Consider the following 22,135-nt stretch of genomic DNA (forward strand, 5'->3'; position numbering starts at 1 on the left):
AGGAAACAGGGCTCTGAGCCTCAGTTGCCCCATCTGTAAAATGTCCACAGGATGACCAGGGTCACGCAGGCAGCAGGTGGCGCTGGTCCTCATTGCCCCCTAACCGCAGCTCCAGCTCCCGCGTCCTTGCGGGTCGAAGTGCCGAGAACGGAAACGGAAGACGTGGCAGGCAAAGGGCCTCCAGCGTGTGGGCGTGGCCTCTGAGGCATGGGCGTGGCTTCTTCCTCTGGCCCGCCCCCCCGCGCACGCAGATGAGGCCGACGTCATGACGCCCTGTTCTTTCGGACGCTTCCCGGGCTCGGGCGGGTCACGTGAGCCACTTTTCGCGCGAAAAGTTGTTGCCGGAGAGGCGGCGGGGAGCGTGGCGCGGCGATGGCGGTGAGCGCGCGGGTGCTCGGCCGCGGACTGCGCGGTTGCAGTGCGGAGGGCGCGGGCATGGGGTGCGGTGGGTGGTCCCCGTGAGCCAGCAAGTCCGCGTTGGGGGCCAGGCGCGCGGGCGGTGTGGGCGCGAGCCGGGGCGAGGGGCCGGCTGCGCGCTTCTGTTCTCCAGGTTCTGTCGCTGCGCTCGGTCCCGCCGGGAGGTGGCCTCCGGATGGGGTTGGGGCCTTGAACCCTGGTCTGGAGCCAACTTCTCCCCGGTACTCATCTCTTGGCTTGCAAAGCCAGCGGGCACCGCACCAAGCTAGGAGCTCAGAATTCCTTAACCCGAGCTGAGTGACCCACTCAGCCACTGTCCTTTACCCACCCCGCACATGCTTGTGGGGCACCCGCTCAGTGCCTGGCGGGAGATGTGCACCAGACAGACAGTATCTTCGGCCACGTATTGTGGTATTTTCTGTCCACTGATCTTATTTTTTGTTTTCTCTCCAGTAGTCTGGAAGTTCCAGATCGCTTGTGTTTTAGTACACTCATGTATTCTGTTTTCTGGCGCAGTGGCCTGCATCTTGTGGGTGCTTTAATGGGGGGAAGGCGTGCTTCCAGGAGAGGAATGCTGGAGGAATAGAGACACAGGGATATAGACAAATGAGGTACCCTTAGTGACTTGTGCCGGAGAAGGGAAAGGTGAGTGAGTGGCCGCAGTGTTTGAGGAAGTGATATTTGAGCTGGTTCCTGTTGGCACAACTCACAGGAGAGCCTTCCAGGTGGAGGGAACTTCGATGGCAAAGTCCTGAGGCTAGCTGGGTTTTTGGAATGTCAGGGTGGCAAGGGGAGGGGACAGGGGCACAGGTGGAGAGGGCTGCCTTACAGGAATCCTAGTCAGCCCTCACGTTCTTGGCCCTACATCACAGGAATCCTCTGAGTCCTACACTGTGGCATCCAGCCCAGCCCGGCGGTCGCGACATGACCCTCTCACTTCCAGCCCTGGGCGAAGCTCCCGTCGCACAGATGCCCTGACCTCCAGTCCTGGCCGTGACCTTCCCCCTTTTGAGGATGAGTCTGAGGGACTTCTAGGTACAGAGGGACCCCTGGACGAAGAGGAAGAAGATGGAGAGGAGCTCATCGGAGATGGCATGGAGAGGTATCTTCATTCAAGGCCAGGCGCTCCGCAGGTAGTTTTGCGGAGAGCCCATGGTGTGTCCAGGGACCTTGCTTGGGAGCAGGGGTAGCAGATGAATCAGTATCCTTGTCTATGCGCGCCCCTTAAGGCAGGGGCCATGGAGAGACAGACAGGTACATGGAGCCACCTCGGGTTTGTGTAACTTGCTGAATCTTAGTCTGGGCCCTAAGGCCTGGGTAAGGCTCAACTCCGGATGTGCATCCCAGGGGACGCACGGAGTCTCTAATGTGATGGACCGCATCACGGGTGCCAAAGGTGACTTGGATAAGAGGAAGAGTAGACAGCTGAGTGTTTTTCTGCAACTTCAAAGAAACTGGGCAGGTGCCTGATGAATTAAGAGTTTGATGCCATTCAGCCAACGTTTATTATGCCTGATCTATACCAGGCCCTGAGTTCCATCTTCTCACACTTATTTATAAACCTGTGTTGAATGTTAGGCTTCACGGTAAGAGCGTGGAGTAAGTAAGCTCTGCACAGGAGTGGGTTAGACTGCTGCTTTCTACCCCGTGTTTACCAGCAGGATTTGGTGTAGATGTAGACTCTAGTACGTAGAATTGCACGAATGCCCAGGAGCCCTACGGAGGTCCTTTGGGACCTTCTTTTACTCTAACTCCAGGGGTTCCAAATGCGGGGTCTTTGAGAGTATGATACGGGCCATCCTACAATCCATGGAGAGTGCCCTTTGCGAGCCACCGGAGGGACTTGAGGGGGGCTCTCTGGATCTTTCTGGTCTTTGCTTTAAGCATCATTACCGTAGATGAGGAGACTGACTGTATGGTGTGTCACACAGCGGAGGGAATTAGGAGTCTTTGGACAGACACCTGAAGTTTTATGTGAACATATGTTTTCCATTGTCTTTGGCATATATCTGGGGATGAATTGCTGGCTCATATGGTAACTCTGTGGCCAATCTTTTTTTTTTAAATTCTAGTTAGTTAACACAGTGCGATACTGGTTTCAGGAATAGAATTCAGTGATTCATTACTGGCATACAATACTCAGTGCTCATCACAAGTGCCCTCTTTAATACTCATCACCCATTTAGCCCATCCCCCTCCTCTCCAGCAACCCTCAGTTTGTTCTAGAATGTTAAGAGTCTCTTAGGGTTTGCTTCCCCCTCTTTTTATAAAGTCCCCTTCCCATGTGTTCATCTGTTTTGTTTCTTAAATTCCACATATGACTGAAATCATATGCTGCTTTCTCTGACTTATTTCGGTTAGTATAACAAACTCTAGTTACATCCACGTTGTAGCAAATGGCAGGATTTTATTCTTTTTGATCGCTGAGTAATAGTCCATAGTGTGTGTCGTATATATACACATCTTTATCTATTCATTAGTCACTGGACATTTGGGCCCTTTGTATAGTTTGGTTATTGTTGGTAGTGCCGTGAACATCGGGGTACATGTACCCTTTCTATCCTGTATTTTTGTATCTTCTGGGTAAACACTTAGTAGTACAATTGCTGGATCTGGGGTAGTTCTATTTTTAACTTTTGTGGGTTTTTGTGGTTTTGTTTTTTAATTTTTTTTACCTTTATTTATTTTTGAGAGACAGAGAGAGCATGAGCAGGGGAGGGTCAGAGAGAGAGGGAGACACAGAAACCAAAGCAGGCTCCAGGCTCTGAGCTGTCAGCACAGAAACCTATGCGGGGCTTGAACTCAGGAACCATGAGATCATGACCTGAACTGAAGTCGGCCACTTAACCTACTGAGCCACCCAGGCGCTTCTATTTTTAACTTTTTAGGTAAACTCCATACTGTTTTCCAGAGTGGCTGCCCCAGTTTGCGGTTTCACCGACAGTGCAAGAGGGTTCCCCTTTCTCTGCATCCTCACCAACACCTGTTGTTTCTTGTGTTAGTGTTACCCATTCTGACAGGCATGAGGTGTATCTCAGTGTGGTGTTGATTTATATTTTCCCGATGATGAGGGACGTATCTTTTCATGTGTCTGTTAGCCATCTGGATGTCTTCTGCCCATTTCTTAACTCAATTATTTGGTTTTGCAGTATTGAGTTTGTTAAGATCTTTATAGATTTGGGATACCAACCCTTTATCAGATATATCATTTGCAAATATCTTCTCCCATTCTATAGGCTGCCTTTTAGTTTTGCTGATTGTTTCCTTCACTGTGCGGAAGCTTTTTATCTTGATGAAGTCCCAGTAGTTCATGTTTGCTTTTCTTTCCCTTGCCTTGGGTAAGAAGTTGTGGCAGCCGAGGTCAAATAGGTTACTGCCTGTGTTCCCGCAGACGGTCTTTTTTCCCATTGGATAGTCATTCCTGCTTTGTCAGATTAGTTGCCTATATAGTTGTGGGTCTATTTGTGGGTTTTCTGTTCTGCCCCATTGATCTATGTGTCTGTTTTTGTACCATTTGGTTATTAATCTCCTGAGGACCCGCTAGACTGTTTTCCAAAACAGCTCCACCATTTTACATTCCTACAAGGGGTGTATGAGGGTTCTAGTTTCTCCGGTTCCTGCCACCACCTGTTAGTTTTCGGTTTAGGAAAAGCCATGCTAAAGGGTATGAGGTGGTACCTCACTGGGGTTTTGATTTGCAATTCTGCGATGATTAATGATGTGGAATGTCTTTTTATTTGGCTTACTGGCCATTTGTTTATCTAAGGAGAAATGTCTATTCAAATCCTCTGCCCATTTTATGATTAGAGGGCTTGACTTTTTATTATCAAGTTGTAAGAGCTTTTAGAATTTATTCTGGATACAAGTCCTTTTTCAGATACGTAATTTGCAAATATCTTCTCAATCTGGCTGTTTTCTTAATTGGTGTCTTTTAAGGCACAAAAGCTTTTAATTTTGATTAAGTTCAGTTCGTTAATTTTTTTATGGACCAATTAGAATTTCATGGAGGACAGAGGACATCTCATGTGAGTTAAAAATCTCAGAGAACTAGACAAATACCATTTAACTGAAAACATTTAAGAATTAGGAAATGGATCAGCCCAGAAATGTACCTGGGCCTGGGTTGTGTTTCTGGCATCAGCAGTGAGGGATTACTGAGTTTACTGCAAAAGGGGGGTAGGGTAGTTCCTCCACTCATGAAAAAAGGGGAAAAAGATTGTCTTGTGGGCGAAGGGCAGTATGGTATCAGGGAACAGACCTGCTGTGATTGACATGCATTTTGACACGCTCTCTGCTGAGTGACTCTTGGTAAAAGCCCTATCACCCCCATCATCCTATTTCCTCCTCTTTCAAATGGAGTAATAATGGTGTCCCCCTCCCAGAACTGTAGGGAGGAGAGCCGGGCTTCACTCTCAGTGGGTCTTTTGTTCAGGGAACATTCCCCTTTCAAAATAATCTGAAAGGCGCCTGTGGCAAATGCGTCCTTGAAGATCTTAGAGCAGCTGAGACAGCTGAGCCAGTGTGTGGGCGTTTCAGAGAGGCTGGTGTGGCCGATGTCCATAGACGACCTTCCCAGGACTTTCAGGGGCTTGAGGCCGCATTGTCTGGGAGGGGGAAGGTGTGGGGAATGTTTTGCCCTGCCAAGGAGTTGGGGTTGGCTGCCTGAAGGTTTTGGGGTCCCTTCAATTCCCCTGGATGCTCAAAGCTGTCTGGAGATCTTTTCCTTCCTTTTTTTTTTATTATCGTGGTAAAATACACATAACACGAAATTTATCCTCTTTATCTTTTTTTTAAATATTTATTTATTTTTGAAAGAAAGGAAGAGTGTGAGTAGGGTATGTCAGAGAGAGAGGAAGACAGAGAATCCAAAGCAGGCTCCAGGCTCTGAGCTGTCAGCACAGAGCCCGACGTAGGGCTCGAAAACATGAACCATGAGATCATGACCTGAGCTGAAGTCAGACACTTAACCGACTGAGCCACCCAGGTGCCCTATCCTCTTTAAGTGTCCAGTTCACTCACGCTGTGGTGCAATCATCTCCGCCCCCAGCTCCAGAACTTCTTCATCCTTCTAAACCGAATCTGCAGAATTTGTCCTTTTGTGATTGGCTTACTTCACTGAGCATATTGTCCTTGAGATTTACCCATGTGTAGCCCGTGTTGGACTGGTTTTCCTCTTGAAGACTGAATATACTCTGTGGTGTACACAGACCGGGACTCTTCTGGCCTGCTCAGCCTGGGGCTCCCGATTCTTCCAGAGCAGGCCCAGTTGGGAGGGGGGTGTTTTATTCTTGATAACTGATGGTGCATCCCCGGGCGCTCTCAGGGACTATCGTGCCATCCCGGAGCTGGATGCCTACGAGGCTGAGGGACTGGCCCTGGACGACGAGGATGTAGAGGAGCTGACGGCCAGTCAGAGGGAGGCAGCGGAGCGGGCCATGCGGCAGCGTGACCGAGAGGCCGGCCGGGGCCTGGGCCGTATGCGCCGTGGGCTCCTGTACGGTAGGTCCAGAGGTCTACACCTCTAGGGGCACAAGGCTGGTCCTTGTTCCCAGAGCCTTGGGGCACTGGGCAAAGCAGTTCTGGGGAAGGCCTCACCGGAGGGTATCCCGTTGGCCCCCAGACAGTGATGAGGAGGATGAGGAGCGCCCGTCCCGGAAGCGCCGCCAGGTGGAGCGGGCCACAGAGGAGGGCGAGGAGGACGAGGACATGATCGAGAGCATCGAGAACCTGGAGGACCTCAAGGGCCACTCTGTGCGTGAATGGGTGAGCATGGCAGGCCCCCGCCTGGAGATCCACCACCGCTTCAAGAACTTCCTGCGCACCCACGTGGACGGCCATGGCCACAACGTCTTCAAGGAGCGCATCAGCGACATGTGCAAAGGTGTGGCCTCCGGGCATCCCTGCTGCCTCTCCACTCACTCCATCTGCCTTGCAGAATTCTCCTGCTGAAGCCATTGGCTTGGGCCTGTGACAACACTTCTAGTAGAGGTGGGGAGTGCAGGGGTGCTGAGTGACCTGCCCGTAGCTAGACAGAAAGTACCACCTGAAGCTGGAGATGTCTGTCCCTTAGGCCAGTATAGAATGCGTTGTGCGTCTGCCCTCGGATGCTTGCCGGTTGTCCAGGGACAACAGCTGGACCACAGACATGTTTTTCAACATGCATAACACGTGGCGGGTTTCAGGCAAAAGTCTGGATTACTACTTCAGGCAGAAATTGGCACAATTCCGCGTGGCCGGAATTACATGTAAAAGGCGGCATGCGGATCTCGGTGCCCTGCTGTCCCCCCTGCTCCCTTTTGTCTTGTATTTGACACAGTTTATTCGCAGGTCTCCTTCGTGGCCCTCGTGTAAAGGGCACCCTGTGCACATTATTTCACGTGGTGTGATCTTGCACTACACCGTGTGACGTCGCATTTTGCAGGTCGGGAAGCCAAGGCTCAGATGTGTCACCTGGCTGAGTCACGCAGCTAACGCAGGGCAGGCTTAGAAGCCAGGGCTGGGGTCGCTGGGCCCAAGTCAGGGGTTTCGGGAGGCCAGGCCCTCATCCTCGGCTGAGCTCTGTCTCTGTCCCCGCCCCCAGAGAACCGCGAGAGCCTGGTGGTGAACTACGAGGACCTGGCGGCGCGGGAGCACGTCCTGGCCTACTTCCTGCCTGAGGCCCCCGCGGAGCTGCTGCAGATCTTCGATGAGGCCGCAATGGAGGTGGTGCTGGCCATGTACCCGAAGTACGACCGCATCGCCAGCCACATCCACGTGCGCATCTCCCACCTGCCACTGGTCGAGGAACTGCGCTCGCTGCGGTGAGCAGGGGTCAGGCGGGTCTGGGTCCTTGGTACCCCTCCTCCCTCCGTGATTCTGTTTGAGGGAGCCCCTGTAGGGTCACAGATGGGTGGGGGGGCGGGCTCCAGCCAAGGGGAGAGCCCTCACCTTCGTGCCCTGGCACTGGGGTACAATGGGACGGCCCCGGGTCTTCTGGGCCCACCTGACTTACAGCCGTGACCTCTGGAAGGTTCGGGTTGGTGTGTGGCTGCCAGGCTCTGACCTGCTCGTGCCTACGCAGGCAGCTGCACCTCAACCAGCTGATCCGCACCAGCGGGGTGGTGACCAGCTGCACTGGCGTTCTGCCCCAGCTCAGCATGGTCAAGTACAACTGCAACAAGTGCAGCTTTGTGCTGGGGCCCTTCTGTCAGTCCCAGAACCAGGAGGTGAAGCCGGGCTCCTGCCCCGAGTGCCAATCCGCAGGCCCCTTCGAAGTCAACATGGAAGAGGTGAGAGACCGTCCCGGGCCCACTGTTGGGCCTGCCTGTCTGTGCAGGAAGGAAGGGTGTTTGGGCCACACCCCGAGGATCTATCTGGCAAGCCAGTTTAGTTTGGCCCATGTGGTGTTTTTGGAGAGTTCGAGCAAATATTTTAAACAGACAACATTGTTAAGAACATCAAAGTTGATGACTTTCTTTAAAAAAATGAGAAGATCGGGCAAAATTGGGCTCACTTCTTGTCTGGCTGCACCCTTAGCAAGGCACCTGCTTTCCCGCCCCTCACCCACCCGGGGCTGGCTCCCCTTGATGTTACTGGGACCTGCGGGGGGGACAGACTCTCTTCAGGGGCCTCTATAGGGTAATGCCTCCGACCCTGCTGTGCCGTATTCAGCCAGCCCTGCTCAAAGACTCTGGGTTGTTTGCCTTTGTACTTGAATGACTTCATCCATAGAGTGGGGGTCCTCACAGAACCTGGGGAGATGCCCAGATCCCTTTACCGCCTTGCTGCCATAAGGGTTGGCTGCCAGCCGCTCTCCACTTCCAAGAAGCGCCCCCCCCTGGGGTCTCCTCACCAGGAAACACCTGAGAGCTTCTGCTCGTGGCCGACTCCAGCCAGACAGACTTGCTCAATGGTTCTGGCGCACCTTGCCTTGGGGAGGCGGAGCTGCAGGGCTGTACGTCCACTGAGCCCGCACCTTTGCTCAGGTTTTCTTCTGTCTGCTTAGCTCATCCTGTTTTTTTTCTTCAATGTTTATTTTTGAGACCGTGAGCATGAGCACGGAAGGAGCAGAGAAGCGGGGGAGGACAGAGGATCCGGAGGGGGCTCTGTGCCAACAGCAGTGAAATCACTGTCATGATCGTTACCTGAACCAGTGTCAGATACTCAACCGACTGAGCCACCCAGGCACCCCTTAATTTTTCTTTGACGTTTATTTGTTTTTGTGAGACAGAGATAGAGAATGATTGGGGGAGGAACAGAGAGAGAGGGAGACACAGAATCTGAAGCAGGCTCCAGGCTCTGAGCTGTCGGCACAGAGCTCGACACGGGGCTCGAACCCACAAACTATGAGATCGTGACCTGAGCCGAAGTTGGACACTCAACCAACTGTGCCACCCAGGCGCCCCTAGAGTGCCTGCTTTTAATGGCTGTATTTTGTGGCCTGGTTTTCAGACAGTGAAATAATAGGTGTTACAGTGAACAGCATGTAGGTATGTGATATTTGGCAATAGAGGCAATGTTTAGTGGAGGTCACTCTTTTGTTTGGCACTGATGTGTTTTTGACATACGACGTAATTTAACTCTCACTCCAAGGTTGACTTAGAGCATTAGCATCCCCATTCTGCGGAAAACGCCTAGAGAGGGGACGTCACTTGCCAAAGAGGTCACGGCCTGAGCCATGGGTTAAGGTTTGAACGAGCATCCTCATTCCAGTGTCCGTATGCGCAGGGGCTGGGCTCCATGGCATGCAGCAGGTACTTGACCGTCTGGCAGTAAGGAGGCATCCACGAGTGGTGGTAGGAGTGGGGACCATCCACGCACATACGTGGTGGTCACAGCAGGCTCATTCCCTGCTGTCTTTGGCTCTCCGTTTTCTAGCGAATTGATGGAAAGAGAAGAACCCAGTCAGTTCTCCCTCCTCATGGGGCCCTGGCCAAGGTCAGGTGGTGTAATAAGTCAGCGTTTAGAAGGGTGCAGAGACAGGCCCCCGTGACCTGCTGTTTGTGCCACACAGACCATCTACCAGAACTACCAGCGCATCCGAATCCAGGAGAGTCCCGGTAAAGTGGCAGCTGGTCGGCTGCCCCGCTCCAAGGATGCAATCCTCCTTGCCGATCTGGTGGACAGCTGCAAGCCAGGAGACGAGATAGTAGGTGGCCCGCAGCGGAGGGGGTGGGGGAAGCGGAGGGGGTGGGGGAAGCCGAGTTGCCAGGGAAACCAGCCCTGGCATTGTGGTCCATCCTAGAGGGTTGCTTGCAGCGGGTGTTAGGGGTGGGGGTCGGCTGAGGCTGGTTCTTCCTTTACCGGGAGGAGAAGCCCTCTGTCCTCGTTGAGGACTGGTGGGTTGGAACGTGGGATGTCATAGTTTTGCTTTGGCAGTCTGGGTTAGTCATCTTGGTGCCTGGCCTGGAGGATTTAGGGACGATGGAGGCCGTGGAGAGGAGGACCCGCCCCTGAGTCTGACCCTGGGCTGGCTCTCTGGCTGGTCTCCCCTCTCCTAGGAGCTGACTGGCATCTACCACAACAATTATGATGGCTCGCTCAACACGGCCAACGGCTTCCCTGTGTTTGCCACCGTCATCCTAGCCAACCACGTGGCCAAGAAGGACAATAAGGTTGCCGTGGGGGAGCTGACAGATGAAGATGTGAAGATGATCACCAGCCTCTCCAAGGACCAGCAGATTGGAGAGAAGGCAGGTGGAAGGCCTGGCGGGATTGTCGTGCTCCCAGTGGAGGCCAGAGGCCCGCTGCCCCAGAGCCACGGTCTTTTTTTTTTTTTTTTAAATGTTTTTTATTTCTTTTTGAGTTAGATTCAGAGCATGAGCGGAGAGGGGCAGAGAGAGAGGGAGGCACAGAATCAGAAGCAGGCTCCAGGCTCTGAGCTGTCAGCACAAAGCCTGAGGCGGGGCTTAAACCCATGAACATGAGATCATGACCTGAGCTGAAGTCAGAGGCTTAACTGCCTGAGCCACCCAGGTGCCCCTCAGAGCCACGGTCTTGATTCCCGGTCCCGGGGTCTGGGCTCCCTTCCTCAATCCTTCCTTCCCAGCGTCAGTTCAGAAAACTTGCCTTGATGGGGGGTCCTGGAGCCCCAGCTGCGTGGGATGGGGCTGGGGTGAGGAGTCAGTGGAGCGCTCGGAGCTTGGGCTCAGGGCTGGAACAGGTGCTATAGTGGGAGGGCACCCCCTGCCACCAGACTCCTTGCCCCACTACCCGAGATTGGTTTCAGGGTTTTCTTTTTCTTAATTTTTAATGTTTATATTTTGAGAGAGACACAGGGTGTGGAAGGGGGGCGGTCAGAGAGAAAGGGAGACACAGAATCTGAAGCAGGCTCCTGGCTCCCAGCTGTCAGCCCGGAGCCCGATGTGGGGTTCAAACCCGTGAACTACGAGATTATGACCTGAGCCAAAGTCGGCTGCTTAACTGACTGAGCCATCCAGGCGCCCAGGGTTTTCTTTGTTCTAATCACGGATGTCGTCATGGAAGGTTGGGGAGCTTGGGGTGCGTGTCGCTCGGCTCCCAGGTCGTGAAGTGTTCTCAAGCTCACGGCTGTCCTCCATCTTTTTTCCCTTCCCTCTTCTTTTCAGTGTTGAACACAGAACAGGTCAGCCCTCTTGTGGCCCCTGCTTTTTTCCTGAGGAGCAGACACTTGGTTCAGTGCAGCTTCCGTTTTGTTTAACAGATAGGACCCTTCCCTGAGGGCGGGGCCACATGTGGCACCCTCACCTCTGTCACCTCCACCTGGGCCACTGAGGTTGGGGATACCACCAGGAGGTCGGTGCTTTCCCATCCTCGGAGGATGAGAGCTTCATTCTGGCAGCGCACACAGTCCCAGAATGCCATTTGTGGCCATGTTCTAGGATCTTGGAGGAAGTCAGGCCTAAGACTTGCCCTCACGGGGCTCCTAGTTCATCAGGGTCCCCAGTAACAGGAAAGAGAATGATACACCAATCCTACGGAATCAGCACCATGGGAAGACGGTGTCACCTCTTCCCAGAGGAGACTTCGTGCTAATCCAGTGGGCGTGTTTTCAGGCTTGTTCGTGAGTATTCAAGCCGGTCTGCTCGTGGCTTGGCTTGTGGCCCAGCACAAGTATGACCTCTCTTTAGGACCCCTTTCTGAGCCCCATGGGGAATGGAAGAGCGGATGGTACCCAGGAGGCTTGGTCTGCACTAGCCCCATCTGTAGTCGGGTGGGTGTTCTCGCCAGGAACTCGTGCAGAGACAGAATCCACATACAGCAGTTTTGGGGAACAAACTGAAAGAATGGACAATGGGCAAGATCCAAAACCTCTGGGGCTCATTGGAACTATTGAAGCCAGGGGTCTGCCAGTTGGTAGCCTGTGGGCCACATGCTGCCTGCCAACAGGTTTTGTTCCATTGGTAGGGGGTTCTGCATTTTCTTTTTAGCTCGCTTTTCTTTTGAAGGAGTGACCATCCTTAGGAATCCAAGAGATTTCACCTAAAACTCTGGAAGCCCGGGTTTGTGGCCATTCAGGCATCCATCAGTGCTAGGTCCGGGCTTCTGTCCAGCAGTGACTGATGGGAGCCGAAGGGCACCCGCAGTCGGGGTGTGCTCCGTGCTGTCTGCCCCAGCTGCTCCTCTGTCCTCTGCAGCCTGAGTAACTCAAGTTTGCAAAAACCCAACTTGCCTTTCCAGGGCTTGTGATTTTGTGGGCCCTGGCCCCTGGTATCTCTACCTAGATACATCAAGGGATGTGCGTCATGCCTACCAGTTGATTCGTTTTAAAGAACTAACAGGAGCATTGGTCTGAACCAGACTCTAGGTTTGGATTTCAGCCTAACCCTTGGTATAGCCAGATGGGCTGCTTGCATCTGTAAGGACCAGAGGAGGGCGGTGGGCTCCACGGGCAGAGTTGTTCCAAGGGTTACATAGCTGTGTGCAGGAGGCTGTTACTGCATGTCCGTATAAAAGTTAAATTGTTTGTACAAAAGGTGGATGGGCATGTGGAAAGTGTAAGGGACCGTCGGGAGATAAGCATGGCCTCATGTTCACCGTGGCTGTGGGGGTCGGGGCTTGCCCTCACTCTTGCGTGGAGGGACGGGAGCAGTGCCTGTTGAGATTTAAGAACATGAGCTTCAGATTCAGGTGAGTCTGGGCTCAGGTCCTGCCTCCCTCATTTAGGAACAGTTGTCTGGCCAGAGCCTTGGTTTGTCTCCTCCTTTGTGACATGGATGCCCTAGGATCACAAGGGCTAAATGACGCATCATTCCTCAGCAGGTTTTACCCTTGTTACTGGCCGTTAAGGTGGCCCATTCCTCTCAGACCAGCCGGGTTGGCGGCAGGGCAGTGTGGGTGTTAGTGTGGCTGCTTCCTTGACCCCCAGTCTACGGGGAGCCCATTTGGATGCAATGGGTGCTTTGCAGGTGGGGAGCGGAGCCTGAGCACTGGTGCACTGCAGGCAGGAAGGGGGCCCACTGCCCCTGATGTTGGAGGGAGACATTACCTCATCAGTGCAGGGGTGCTTGCTGTAGGAACAGCCCTGAGTAAAGAGAGGTCAAGGACAGGCAGCCTTGGCACAGTCATGAGCTGTGCAGGAGGATGAGACATCCATGGCAGACTGTGTCTCCTGACGTTCCCAGCAAGGGTGAGGGTGTCATGTCATGGAAGAATTAGTACCAAGCTCTGAGCCCCTGCTTGATGCTCTGTGGGTAATTTCCAGGTAGCAGCAATAATCCTGTAATGGAGAGACTGTGTGTACCTGCTTTATTGATGGGTGAACTGAAGCCTGGGTTAAATAAGCCTCCATGCTGCATCACCACTAATGGCAGAGCCGGGACCCTCTTCGGGCAGTCTGGTCTGACTCCTCGCTCCAGGGGCGGCTCTCTGCACTCTCTCCCTACATTACTGCTGCTGGGGAGGGTGCGTGTGTGCATACTTGCTTCCAGTGAGTTCTGCGGGTACCCAGGCATAAGTCCTGACCTAGCTATTAAAACTTTACTACACAAGCTTCCGGATGTAGGCGTGGAGCAGTACAGTGAACCCCGCGTGTCTCTCCCTTGGCCCCACCAGTGGCTGGAGTCTTGCCAGCCCCGTGGCCTCTCTGCTCGGGCCCACTGCCCTCATAGTGAGGCCTATTTTCGACTCAGCATCTGCATCCGAGGATCTCTAACAGCCCTGTCTGCTGAACCTGACCCTGACTCCGCAGCCACACTTCAGAAACTAATTTGCGGTTCTGTAATGCCAAGTGTTTGCTTCGTCTTCACATTTCCCTGATTATCCTACTCTTTTCTTTTTATTTAAAGTCTCCTAGAGTTGATCCCCAGGGATCACACATTGCGATGGATCAGTCTGTCTCTGAAGTCTCAATCTTTAGGTCCCTCCATCTCTTTTTTTCTTGCATTTTTTTAAAGGTTTTCCTTACTTGAGAGAGAGAGAATAAGTTAGGGACAGACAGAGAGGTGGGGGACAGAGGATACCAAGGAGGCTCTGGCCTGACAGCAGAGAGCCCCATGTGGGACTCAAACTCAAGCAAGAACCACGAGACCATGACCTGAGCCGAAGTCAGACACTTACTAATGAATGGAACCACCCAGATGCCCTCTCACAGTTTTATTGTGGAAACACCTGGGCCATCTACCTATTGAGTTTTCCACAGTTTGATGTTGCCGATTGTGTCTTTGTTGAGCATATTCCCTGGCTGCCTGTTTTCTTGAATTGTCACTGAGCTACACAGGCTTACCCAGCTTCCAGGTTGATGTGTTTGTTTCTTTTTGGGTGGGGGCCGCATGGCAAGACTGCATCAGAGGCCTGTATTCCCATGGGGATACGTGCCTGGTCACTCTGTGATGTTAGTGGCCACTGACAGTCCTTGGCTAAACCCATGCATCCATTAGGGGCTGCAAGGGTCTTCTAGTTCCAAGTCCTTTCATTTATATTCTGGAATGCTTCTGTGTAGAGAAACTTGTCTGTGTTAATTACTGGCCTAGCCCTGGGGAGAGAGCCAGCAGGAAGAGCGGGGGAGGGGTTCCTGCCCTTGGTTTACCAGTTTTCAAGATAAGGCCCGCCTCCTCCCAAGGCGACCACTGAATGTCATTACAGATAATGGATCTCAAGGTCTTTGAGGCTCCAGGTGATGCCCAGCGTGTCCCTCTAGTGGCCAGAGAGGATCTCTGTAGTGTTGGCTCCCGAATCCTGTCTCTAGCTCCGTGGGATGTGTCATTTTTCTCTCAGTGGGAACTGGTGCTTAGAGATGTTTGCCTCTCGTATGTACCAGGCCTGGGCTGCTGTTCACCAGGTGATGCCATATGTCCTCTCCTTGGGCTAAGTCTTGCCCAAGGAAACGTTAGGGCCCAGAAGACCACCAGCAAGAGTGTCCATGGGGAAGGGACTTCTGCTCCTAACTGATTACGTAGTCACCATAGGAGGCATTTCTGGCACTGCACCTTTGGTCTTGGCAGATCCTCTTTCCTGAAGGGCCTGCTGGTCACACGACCCCCTGGCAGCGGCAGGAAACAGCTGTGCATGGGATAAGCCGCCGACCGCTCCCTCTAGCTCTGTGGGTTGGATTTCTCCCCCTTTCACACTTGAAGCAAGTCTGGAGGGAGCAGCTCTTGTGTCTGCGGGGGTCAGGACAGCTGGGTCAGCCCAGTGGGAGTGGGCGGGTGTCCCTCAGGGTTTGCGGTGCCTCCATTGCCTGTGGGGTGTGCTGCTCCATCAGCTGCCTTGGCCGTGACCTGTAATCAGAGAAGGAACGTGCAGCCCTCCGCATAGATGGCAGGTGGCGGTGGATGAGGCTTTCTGCTGGCAAGACATGTCCTCGTGTCTCCGGTTTTCTCTTTATTTTATGTTGTTTCACATAATATGGTGTGTTACTTATCTTTTTTGTGTGCACATGCTGGGGAAAGGGCAGAGGGAGGCAAAGAGAACCTTAAGCAGGTTCCTTGCTCTGCCCAGAGCATGACATGGGGCTCAATCGTCTGACCCTGGGGTCATGACCTGAGCCCAAATCAAGAGTCAGAGTCTCAACTGACTGGGCCCTCCAGGTGCCATAGGTGGGCATTGGGAGCTGGAGGTGTCCCAGTTCCCTGAGACTGGAGCGAACCGAGTGTGTTGGCTTGGCCCAGATGCGGAGCACTGGTGCTGTTCTCATCGGCTCTTCCTCCTTCCTTGCAGATCTTCGCCAGTATTGCTCCTTCCATCTATGGGCACGAAGACATCAAGAGAGGCCTGGCGCTGGCTCTGTTTGGAGGGGAACCCAAAAACCCAGGTGAGTGGCGCGTGAGTGCCACCTGCTTTCCCTCTGCAGGGGTGTCTGTAGGGGTGAGCACTGTGGGTATCAGACAGGCCAGGGCTCTGCTTTAGAGGCCAGGTGCCTGGAGGGAAGCACCTGTTAACATGTAGCAAGACTGTGTGTGGCTTGGTCACTAGGGGGAGCCTAGTCCATGGCTGTGGCCCTTGGTGCGTTGTTTTTTTTTTTTTAAACGTTTTTATTTATTATTAAGAGACAGCATGAGCATGGGAGGGGCAGAGAGATGGGGAGACACAGAATCTGAAGGAGGCTCCAGGCTCTGAGCTGTCAGCACAGAGCTCACCCTGGGCCTCGAACTCACAAACTGCTAGATCATGATCTGAGTTGAAGTCAGACGCTTAACTGACTGAGCCACCCAGGTGCCCTGTGTGGTGTTAACTATAAAAATAACACAGGAGGGTCATCTGGGCGCCTCCTTCAGGCTTAGTCAGTTAAGCGTCTGACTTGACTCAGGTCACAATGTTGCGGTTTGTGAGTTTGAGCCCTGCATCAGGCTCTGTGCTGTTTGTGCAGAGTCTACTTCTGATCCTCTGTCTCCCTCTCCTTCTGCCCCTCCCCTTTATGCGCATGTACACATTTTTTCTCAAAAATACATGTTTAAAAAATAATAATACATGAACACTTATTGATATTTTTTCTTAAATTGTTAGAGGTCATGGAAAGATTACAGCCGTTGCTGACCAGGTTTCTTTCTTTCTTTTTCTTAAGTTTATTTATTTTGAGAGAGAGCAGGGGGAGGGGCAGAGAGAGAGAGAATTCCACACAGGCTCCGCACAGTCCGAGCAGAGCCCAGCCCCACTCAGGGCTCAAAACCCACGAAACCAAGAGCCAGACCTGTAACCAACAGCCACCCCAGTGCCCTGTGTCTAACCCAGTCCCGTCTGTGGGTTCTCCTCTGATGAGTGTGGTGTGTGCCCTGATACCTTCGTGTGGCTGTTCACGTAGACTTACACATACACAAAACACAGGAAAATTCCATGGCACGTGTATGCATGTCTGTTTAGAAACCCAGTACTTCCTGAAGCTTTGTGTCAGTGACTATGTAAAATACTCGGCTTACCTTTTCTGCTCATCAGCGGGTTTGGGGCATCTGTTTGCACTGGCACGTGCTGAGCCTGTTTATTCTCCTAAGTGACTGTCATGGCCCCTCTAGTCTTGCACACACAGCTATCCTAGGTGGAGAACGTTCATGTTGCTTCCAGGTGCTTACATGAACTGACAGCTGCTTTATACGGGCATCCCCATGCACCCATTTCTCAGGGCTCAGTGCTCAGAAGTGGGACTGCTGGCCCACTTTCTGAAAAGAACATGCTTTGCGGAGGCAGGCCGAGAAATTAGTGGTCACCCAGCTACATCTTGCTCCTCCCCTCTCTTCCCTCCCCACCTCCGTCCCTGCCTCCTCCAGGGGGTAAGCACAAGGTGCGAGGTGACATCAACGTGCTCTTGTGTGGAGATCCCGGCACAGCCAAGTCTCAGTTCCTCAAATACATCGAGAAAGTGTCTAGCCGTGCCATCTTTACCACTGGCCAGGGGGCTTCAGCCGTGGGCCTCACAGCGTATGTCCAGCGACACCCTGTCAGCAGAGAGTGGACCTTGGAGGCGGGAGCCCTGGTTCTGGCTGACCGAGGAGTGTGTCTCATTGATGAATTTGACAAGGTGGGTCTCTGGGCCATGTGGCGATAGAACTGGGGATGTGTTGGCATTGCCCCAAGTTGGGGGGTGGGAGTGAATGTTAATGGGATTGCAGTTGGGGTGAAGCTTCATGCACTTGAACTTCCTGTAGATGAACGACCAGGACCGGACCAGCATCCACGAGGCCATGGAGCAGCAGAGCATCTCGATCTCCAAGGCCGGCATTGTCACTTCGCTGCAGGCTCGATGCACAATCATTGCTGCGGCCAACCCCATAGGTGCGCCAGGCATGACAGCTGTGGGGGCTGGGGGTCTGCCCCAGGAAATAGGAGCCTGCAGCCTCCCTCGGCTAGCCCCAGGCTCTGAGTAAGGAAGGAACCAGAAAACCTTCTCTCCTGTGGGTCGTGCTGAGGGAGGTCGGGGGTGCGTGGAAGCAGGACTTGGGTCTTTCTGTGAGCCGTGTTCTCAGAACCAGTTTTGGACGTTTTCCTTAGTAGACAAGAGTCCAGTGGAGTGTCTCTGTCGAGGTCAAGTTGGGTGTTGGTGTCAACCAGCACGTAGGCGAGGGCCCAGGCACCCCGCCCGCCCAGTCTGGGAGTGGTTACACCTTCGATGAGAAGGCTCTGTCCGGCCGGTGCTTAGGGAAAGACCTCCTCGACATCTCATCAGGAATGCCCGACAGATGCAGGCGCAGAGTGTTCATCCTCTTCCAGGGTCGTCATTCTGTTCCGTCGCTGACGTGACTTGGGGTTGGCAAGAGCTCTCTGCTCAGGACAAAAGCAGACCCAGGGGGCGTGAGCCCTGATGGAAAGGTGCTTCTGTGTTACAGGAGGCCGCTATGACCCCTCGCTCACCTTCTCAGAAAACGTGGACCTCACAGAGCCCATCATTTCCCGCTTCGACATCCTGTGTGTGGTGAGGGACACGGTGGACCCCGTCCAGGTGCGCCACCCCATGTCTGGGGCCCCCGTGCAGGAGGGTGCAGAGACCTGGAGTGAGGGCCAGAGCCAATGTTGTACCAGGTGCAAGGAAAGGGGCACCGTTCCAACCAGGGTATCTGGTTTCCTTGCTTCACTGGCCTTTGCCCACCACCTGGCCAACATGGTTCCCACTCTCTCACTAGGCCCCTCCGTCCCCGCCACCTGCACCCACCTGATCTCCCAGCTTCTCTTGCTCTGACCCAAAGTACGGCCATGTGTGGTGGTTGGTCTCTTGGCTTCCACTCCCAAGATGGGAAGCAGAAGCTGGCCCATCTTCTGGAAGCATTAGGTGGACGGGTCGTGCCTTTTCTTAATCTGCCAGCAGCTTCCGGTGTCACCAGCAAGATAATCTGCTGGCCCCACGAAGCCTCCCGTGGGCCCTTCTCGTCCTCTCACCCTTTGCTTCATTCACCCTGGCCATAGCGCTCTCTTTCCCTCCCCTGCAGACGCCAGGCCTTGTGTGGTCAGCACGTTCGGTTCTGGAATGCTCTTTCTAGGTTGCCGCATGGCTGAGACACTCTGGAGGCCTCCGCTGGGGGAGTTTCTTTGGGCCTAAGTCCCATGTGTATTGCTCTCTAGTGGTTTTAGAGACTGTCCCTTCTCCCTTCACTGGGAGGCAGGCTCTCTGAGGGCTCTGTCATGTGCACTAGTCACCCCCAGCACCCACAGCTGCCTAGCACATAGGACACCTAGGATGGTCTCCTTGTGAGAAGGTCATTCTCCAGCCACACACAGTTTTTGCCTCTGCTGAGCTCACATGCCCCCAGGCCAGGTCACAAGACTCATGCCGCAGCCTGCCCTCTCCTGTTGCTTCTCAGGACGAGATGCTGGCCCGTTTCGTAGTGGGCAGCCATATCAGACACCACCCCAGTAACAAGGAGGGGGAGCTGGGCGGCGGTGGCACCCAGGAGCCTGCCATGCCCAACACGTACGGTGTGGAGCCCCTGCCCCAGGAGGTCCTGAAGAAGTACATCATCTATGCCAAGGAGAGGGTCCACCCAAAGCTCAACCAGATGGACCAGGACAAGGTGGCTCAGATGTACAGTGACTTGAGGAAAGAGTCCATGGTAAGTGCCCAGGGTTGTAGCTGGTGGGGGCGGGGGGGAAGGGGGAAGCCTACGGAGGAGGAAACTTGACACAGGCTTCCTTAGCCACACAGTGACTCTCACCAGCACAAGAGTTGGCTTGCCTGTAAGAAACGGTACGCAGGGGGCACCTGGGTGGCTCAGTTGGTTAAGCCTCCAACTTCAGCTTAGGTCATGATCTCACGGTTGGTGGGTTTGAGCTCTGCATCGGGCTCTGCTGAATTCTTGCTCAGAGCCTGGAGCCTGCTTTGGATTGTGTCTCCTGTCTCTAACTCTCACCACTCATGCTCTGTCGTTATCTCTCAAAAATAAATAAATGTAAAAAACAAAAATAGCAGTACATGGATACCAGAGTCATGTTGTTCCTGATGGACTGTAAACGTGTCTGTCTGCATGGGTGTGGGGCCAGGCTCTTAAGTGTTGGCCCCTGGCTAAGTTTGGTGCTGACTTTGTTTGAGTCTCCCCCAAACGATCACACGGTCTTCCGTGGTCGAGGGCAGTTTTGAGGCCGCCAGAAGGCAGAGCTCCTGGAGACGGGTAGGGCTCACCTGCTTCATCGAGGCAGTTTCTTTCCGTTTTACTGTTTCATCAGGTCTTTGGAGAGCATTCAACTTAGTTTTATAGAAATGGCTGTACTCTCGCACTTTGCATGGGAATGTACAGCACGCAGCCGCCTGACAAACCCGGTATAGCTGGCCAGAAACATCGCAGGCAGGAGGGAAGGTGCGGGCAGAATAGTGGCGCGCTGCTGGCATCCGGCACCCCCGGGCCCCCGGCTCGCACACACTGGGCCGCTTCTCCATCTCCCTCGCCTCTGTCTCCCCCACCCCCTCACTTCAGGCGACAGGCAGCATCCCCATCACGGTGCGGCACATCGAGTCCATGATCCGCATGGCAGAGGCCCACGCACGCATCCACTTGCGCGACTACGTGATCGAGGATGACGTTAGCATGGCCATCCGCGTGATGCTGGAGAGTTTCATCGACACGCAGAAGTTCAGCGTCATGCGTAGCATGAGGAAGGTGGGCGGGGTTGGGGAGGACCATGGTTACGTGGGCGGGGCTGCTCATCACAGGCAGTCACCCTGGGCAACCAGAGGCTCTGGCTCATACCAGAGCTTTGCTGTCCTTCCGGGCTGCTCTGGTAGGTCTTGACAGGAGCGTGGCGGGAGTGGGGACTGGGCATCCTGGAGTAGCCCCGGGGATCAGGGAAGGGAAGGGTAGCGCCGGCCTCTCTGTTCCCTGCAGACGTTCGCGCGCTATCTGTCGTTCCGGCGAGACAACAACGAGCTGCTGCTCTTCATACTGAAGCAGCTGGTGGCAGAGCAGGTGACTTACCAGCGCAACCGCTTTGGGGCCCAGCAGGACACAATCGAGGTGCCTGAGAAGGACCTGGCGGACAAGGTATGGGCGCAGAGGAGAGGGAGGGCGGGGCTGCCTCCTGGGGGTGCTGGCCGTGCTCTCTGGGGTCCAGAAGTCATCATGTCGTCATCAAGTGGTCAGGCCTTGGACAAGAGCCATTTACCAAGTGGTCACGAGGTGATGGGGCTGCCGTCGCACCTTACAGATGAGACAGGCACAGGGCAGCCAGGTGGCCGAGGAGCTAGTCCCCCCTCAAGGCCATTGACAGAGCTAAGACTCCAGGCCGTGTGTCTGGCCCCAGACCCTGGCCCAGGGGCCTCTGCTCCAGCTGACCATAACCACCCCCCGCCTGCCCCCTGCCAGGAACGGCCCCAGCACAAAGGCTGTGCTGCATCGAGCTGGAGTTCATGCTCACAGCACACTTTGCTGTTCCCTGTTTTTAGGCCCGTCAGATCAATATCCACAACCTGTCTGCCTTTTACGACAGCGAACTCTTTAGGATGAACAGGTTCAGCCATGATCTGAAACGGAAAGTGATCCTCCAGCAGTTCTGAGGCTCCAGGCCAGCCCAGGAGCTGGGGCACTGGCCGGGAAGGCAGGCCCATTGCTGACCGCACAGGGGCTCGGGCGCCCCAGGCCGAACCCCCAGGGGAGTCTGAGCGTGCTGTCCCCAAGGCTCACCCACTCAGCGGCACTCCCGGTTTCCTGGACTCTGGCTGGGCTGTGGGCGAGGTGCTTGTGTCTCAGGCTCCATGGTCTGCTTCGCGCACCGTCTCAGGTGGGCACGCTTCGCAGCATTCCTCACTCAGCTGCTCCATGGCTCCCCAGCAACAGGATGTTTGTGTCCACGCTGTTCCGTGGATCAGAATCGCTCGCTGCCCATGCACCACAGTCTGTTCTGAGCCTGTGAGAGCTGTTGCTGGATGCCTCAGCTGCTTTGGCCGAAGAGCAAGTTCAAGGTATTCATAGTGTTTTTCTGAAATCAGCCCTGCAGGTTTCTCAGGGCTTCTTGAATGGAGGTGTGTGGGCAGAAGGGAGCACGACAGAAGGGGCAGAAGGGTCCCCTGTGGCCCCAGGGATTGCTCTGGTCTGGCCGAGGCTGACCGTCCTCCCTGCTGTGCTATTCTGTTTTCTCCAACAGGCCTTTCCCTGCTCTCTTGTTGTACATTCAGTGTTTGTTTCTATCGTTTCAACTTTTAATAAAATGAAATAAATTCTAAATACTGGTAGCCGCTGGTCTGAATTCTGTCTTAGGATCGTAACACAGGCTCTCCTGCACTCCCCTCGAAGGCCTTTCCCACCTTCCGTTTTTGGTGTTTGGTGGGAGGCAGATCTGGCTATACGAGCTGTTTTTGTGGATGTGTGGAAAGTGGCTGTGGGGTGGCTCGCCCTAGGGAGTTCAGGTGGCT

The 22,135-nt window shown here is 54.1% G+C and overlaps 1 protein-coding gene across 1 annotated transcript; it reads left to right on the forward strand.

Moving 5' to 3' along the window:
* The first annotated feature begins 284 nt into the window (after positions 1-284).
* On the forward strand, positions 285-21,947 carry MCM2 (minichromosome maintenance complex component 2). The gene is made up of 16 exons (XM_029918635.1): positions 285-378; positions 1,290-1,519; positions 5,741-5,916; positions 6,038-6,298; positions 6,998-7,217; positions 7,478-7,685; positions 9,410-9,544; positions 9,897-10,088; positions 15,532-15,625; positions 17,073-17,323; positions 17,451-17,577; positions 18,129-18,241; positions 19,098-19,346; positions 20,205-20,387; positions 20,613-20,768; positions 21,170-21,947. The coding sequence occupies exons 1-16, from the start codon at positions 373-375 to the stop codon at positions 21,278-21,280; spliced, it is 2,712 nt and encodes a 903-aa protein (XP_029774495.1). The 5' UTR covers positions 285-372; the 3' UTR covers positions 21,281-21,947.
* Positions 21,948-22,135: the final 188 nt, after the last annotated feature.

This window comes from Suricata suricatta, chromosome 12, assembly GCF_006229205.1.
Source record: "Suricata suricatta isolate VVHF042 chromosome 12, meerkat_22Aug2017_6uvM2_HiC, whole genome shotgun sequence".
Classification (NCBI taxonomy): domain Eukaryota; kingdom Metazoa; phylum Chordata; class Mammalia; order Carnivora; family Herpestidae; genus Suricata; species Suricata suricatta.

Bases quoted from the DNA above. Each gene is read 5' to 3' on its own strand.
- MCM2 (XM_029918635.1), top strand. The intron at 7,686-9,409 runs GTGAGAGACCGT...TGTGCCACACAG, and splicing joins TCGAAGTCAACATGGAAGAG to ACCATCTACCAGAACTACCA. The intron at 20,388-20,612 runs GTGGGCGGGGTT...TGTTCCCTGCAG, and splicing joins TCATGCGTAGCATGAGGAAG to ACGTTCGCGCGCTATCTGTC.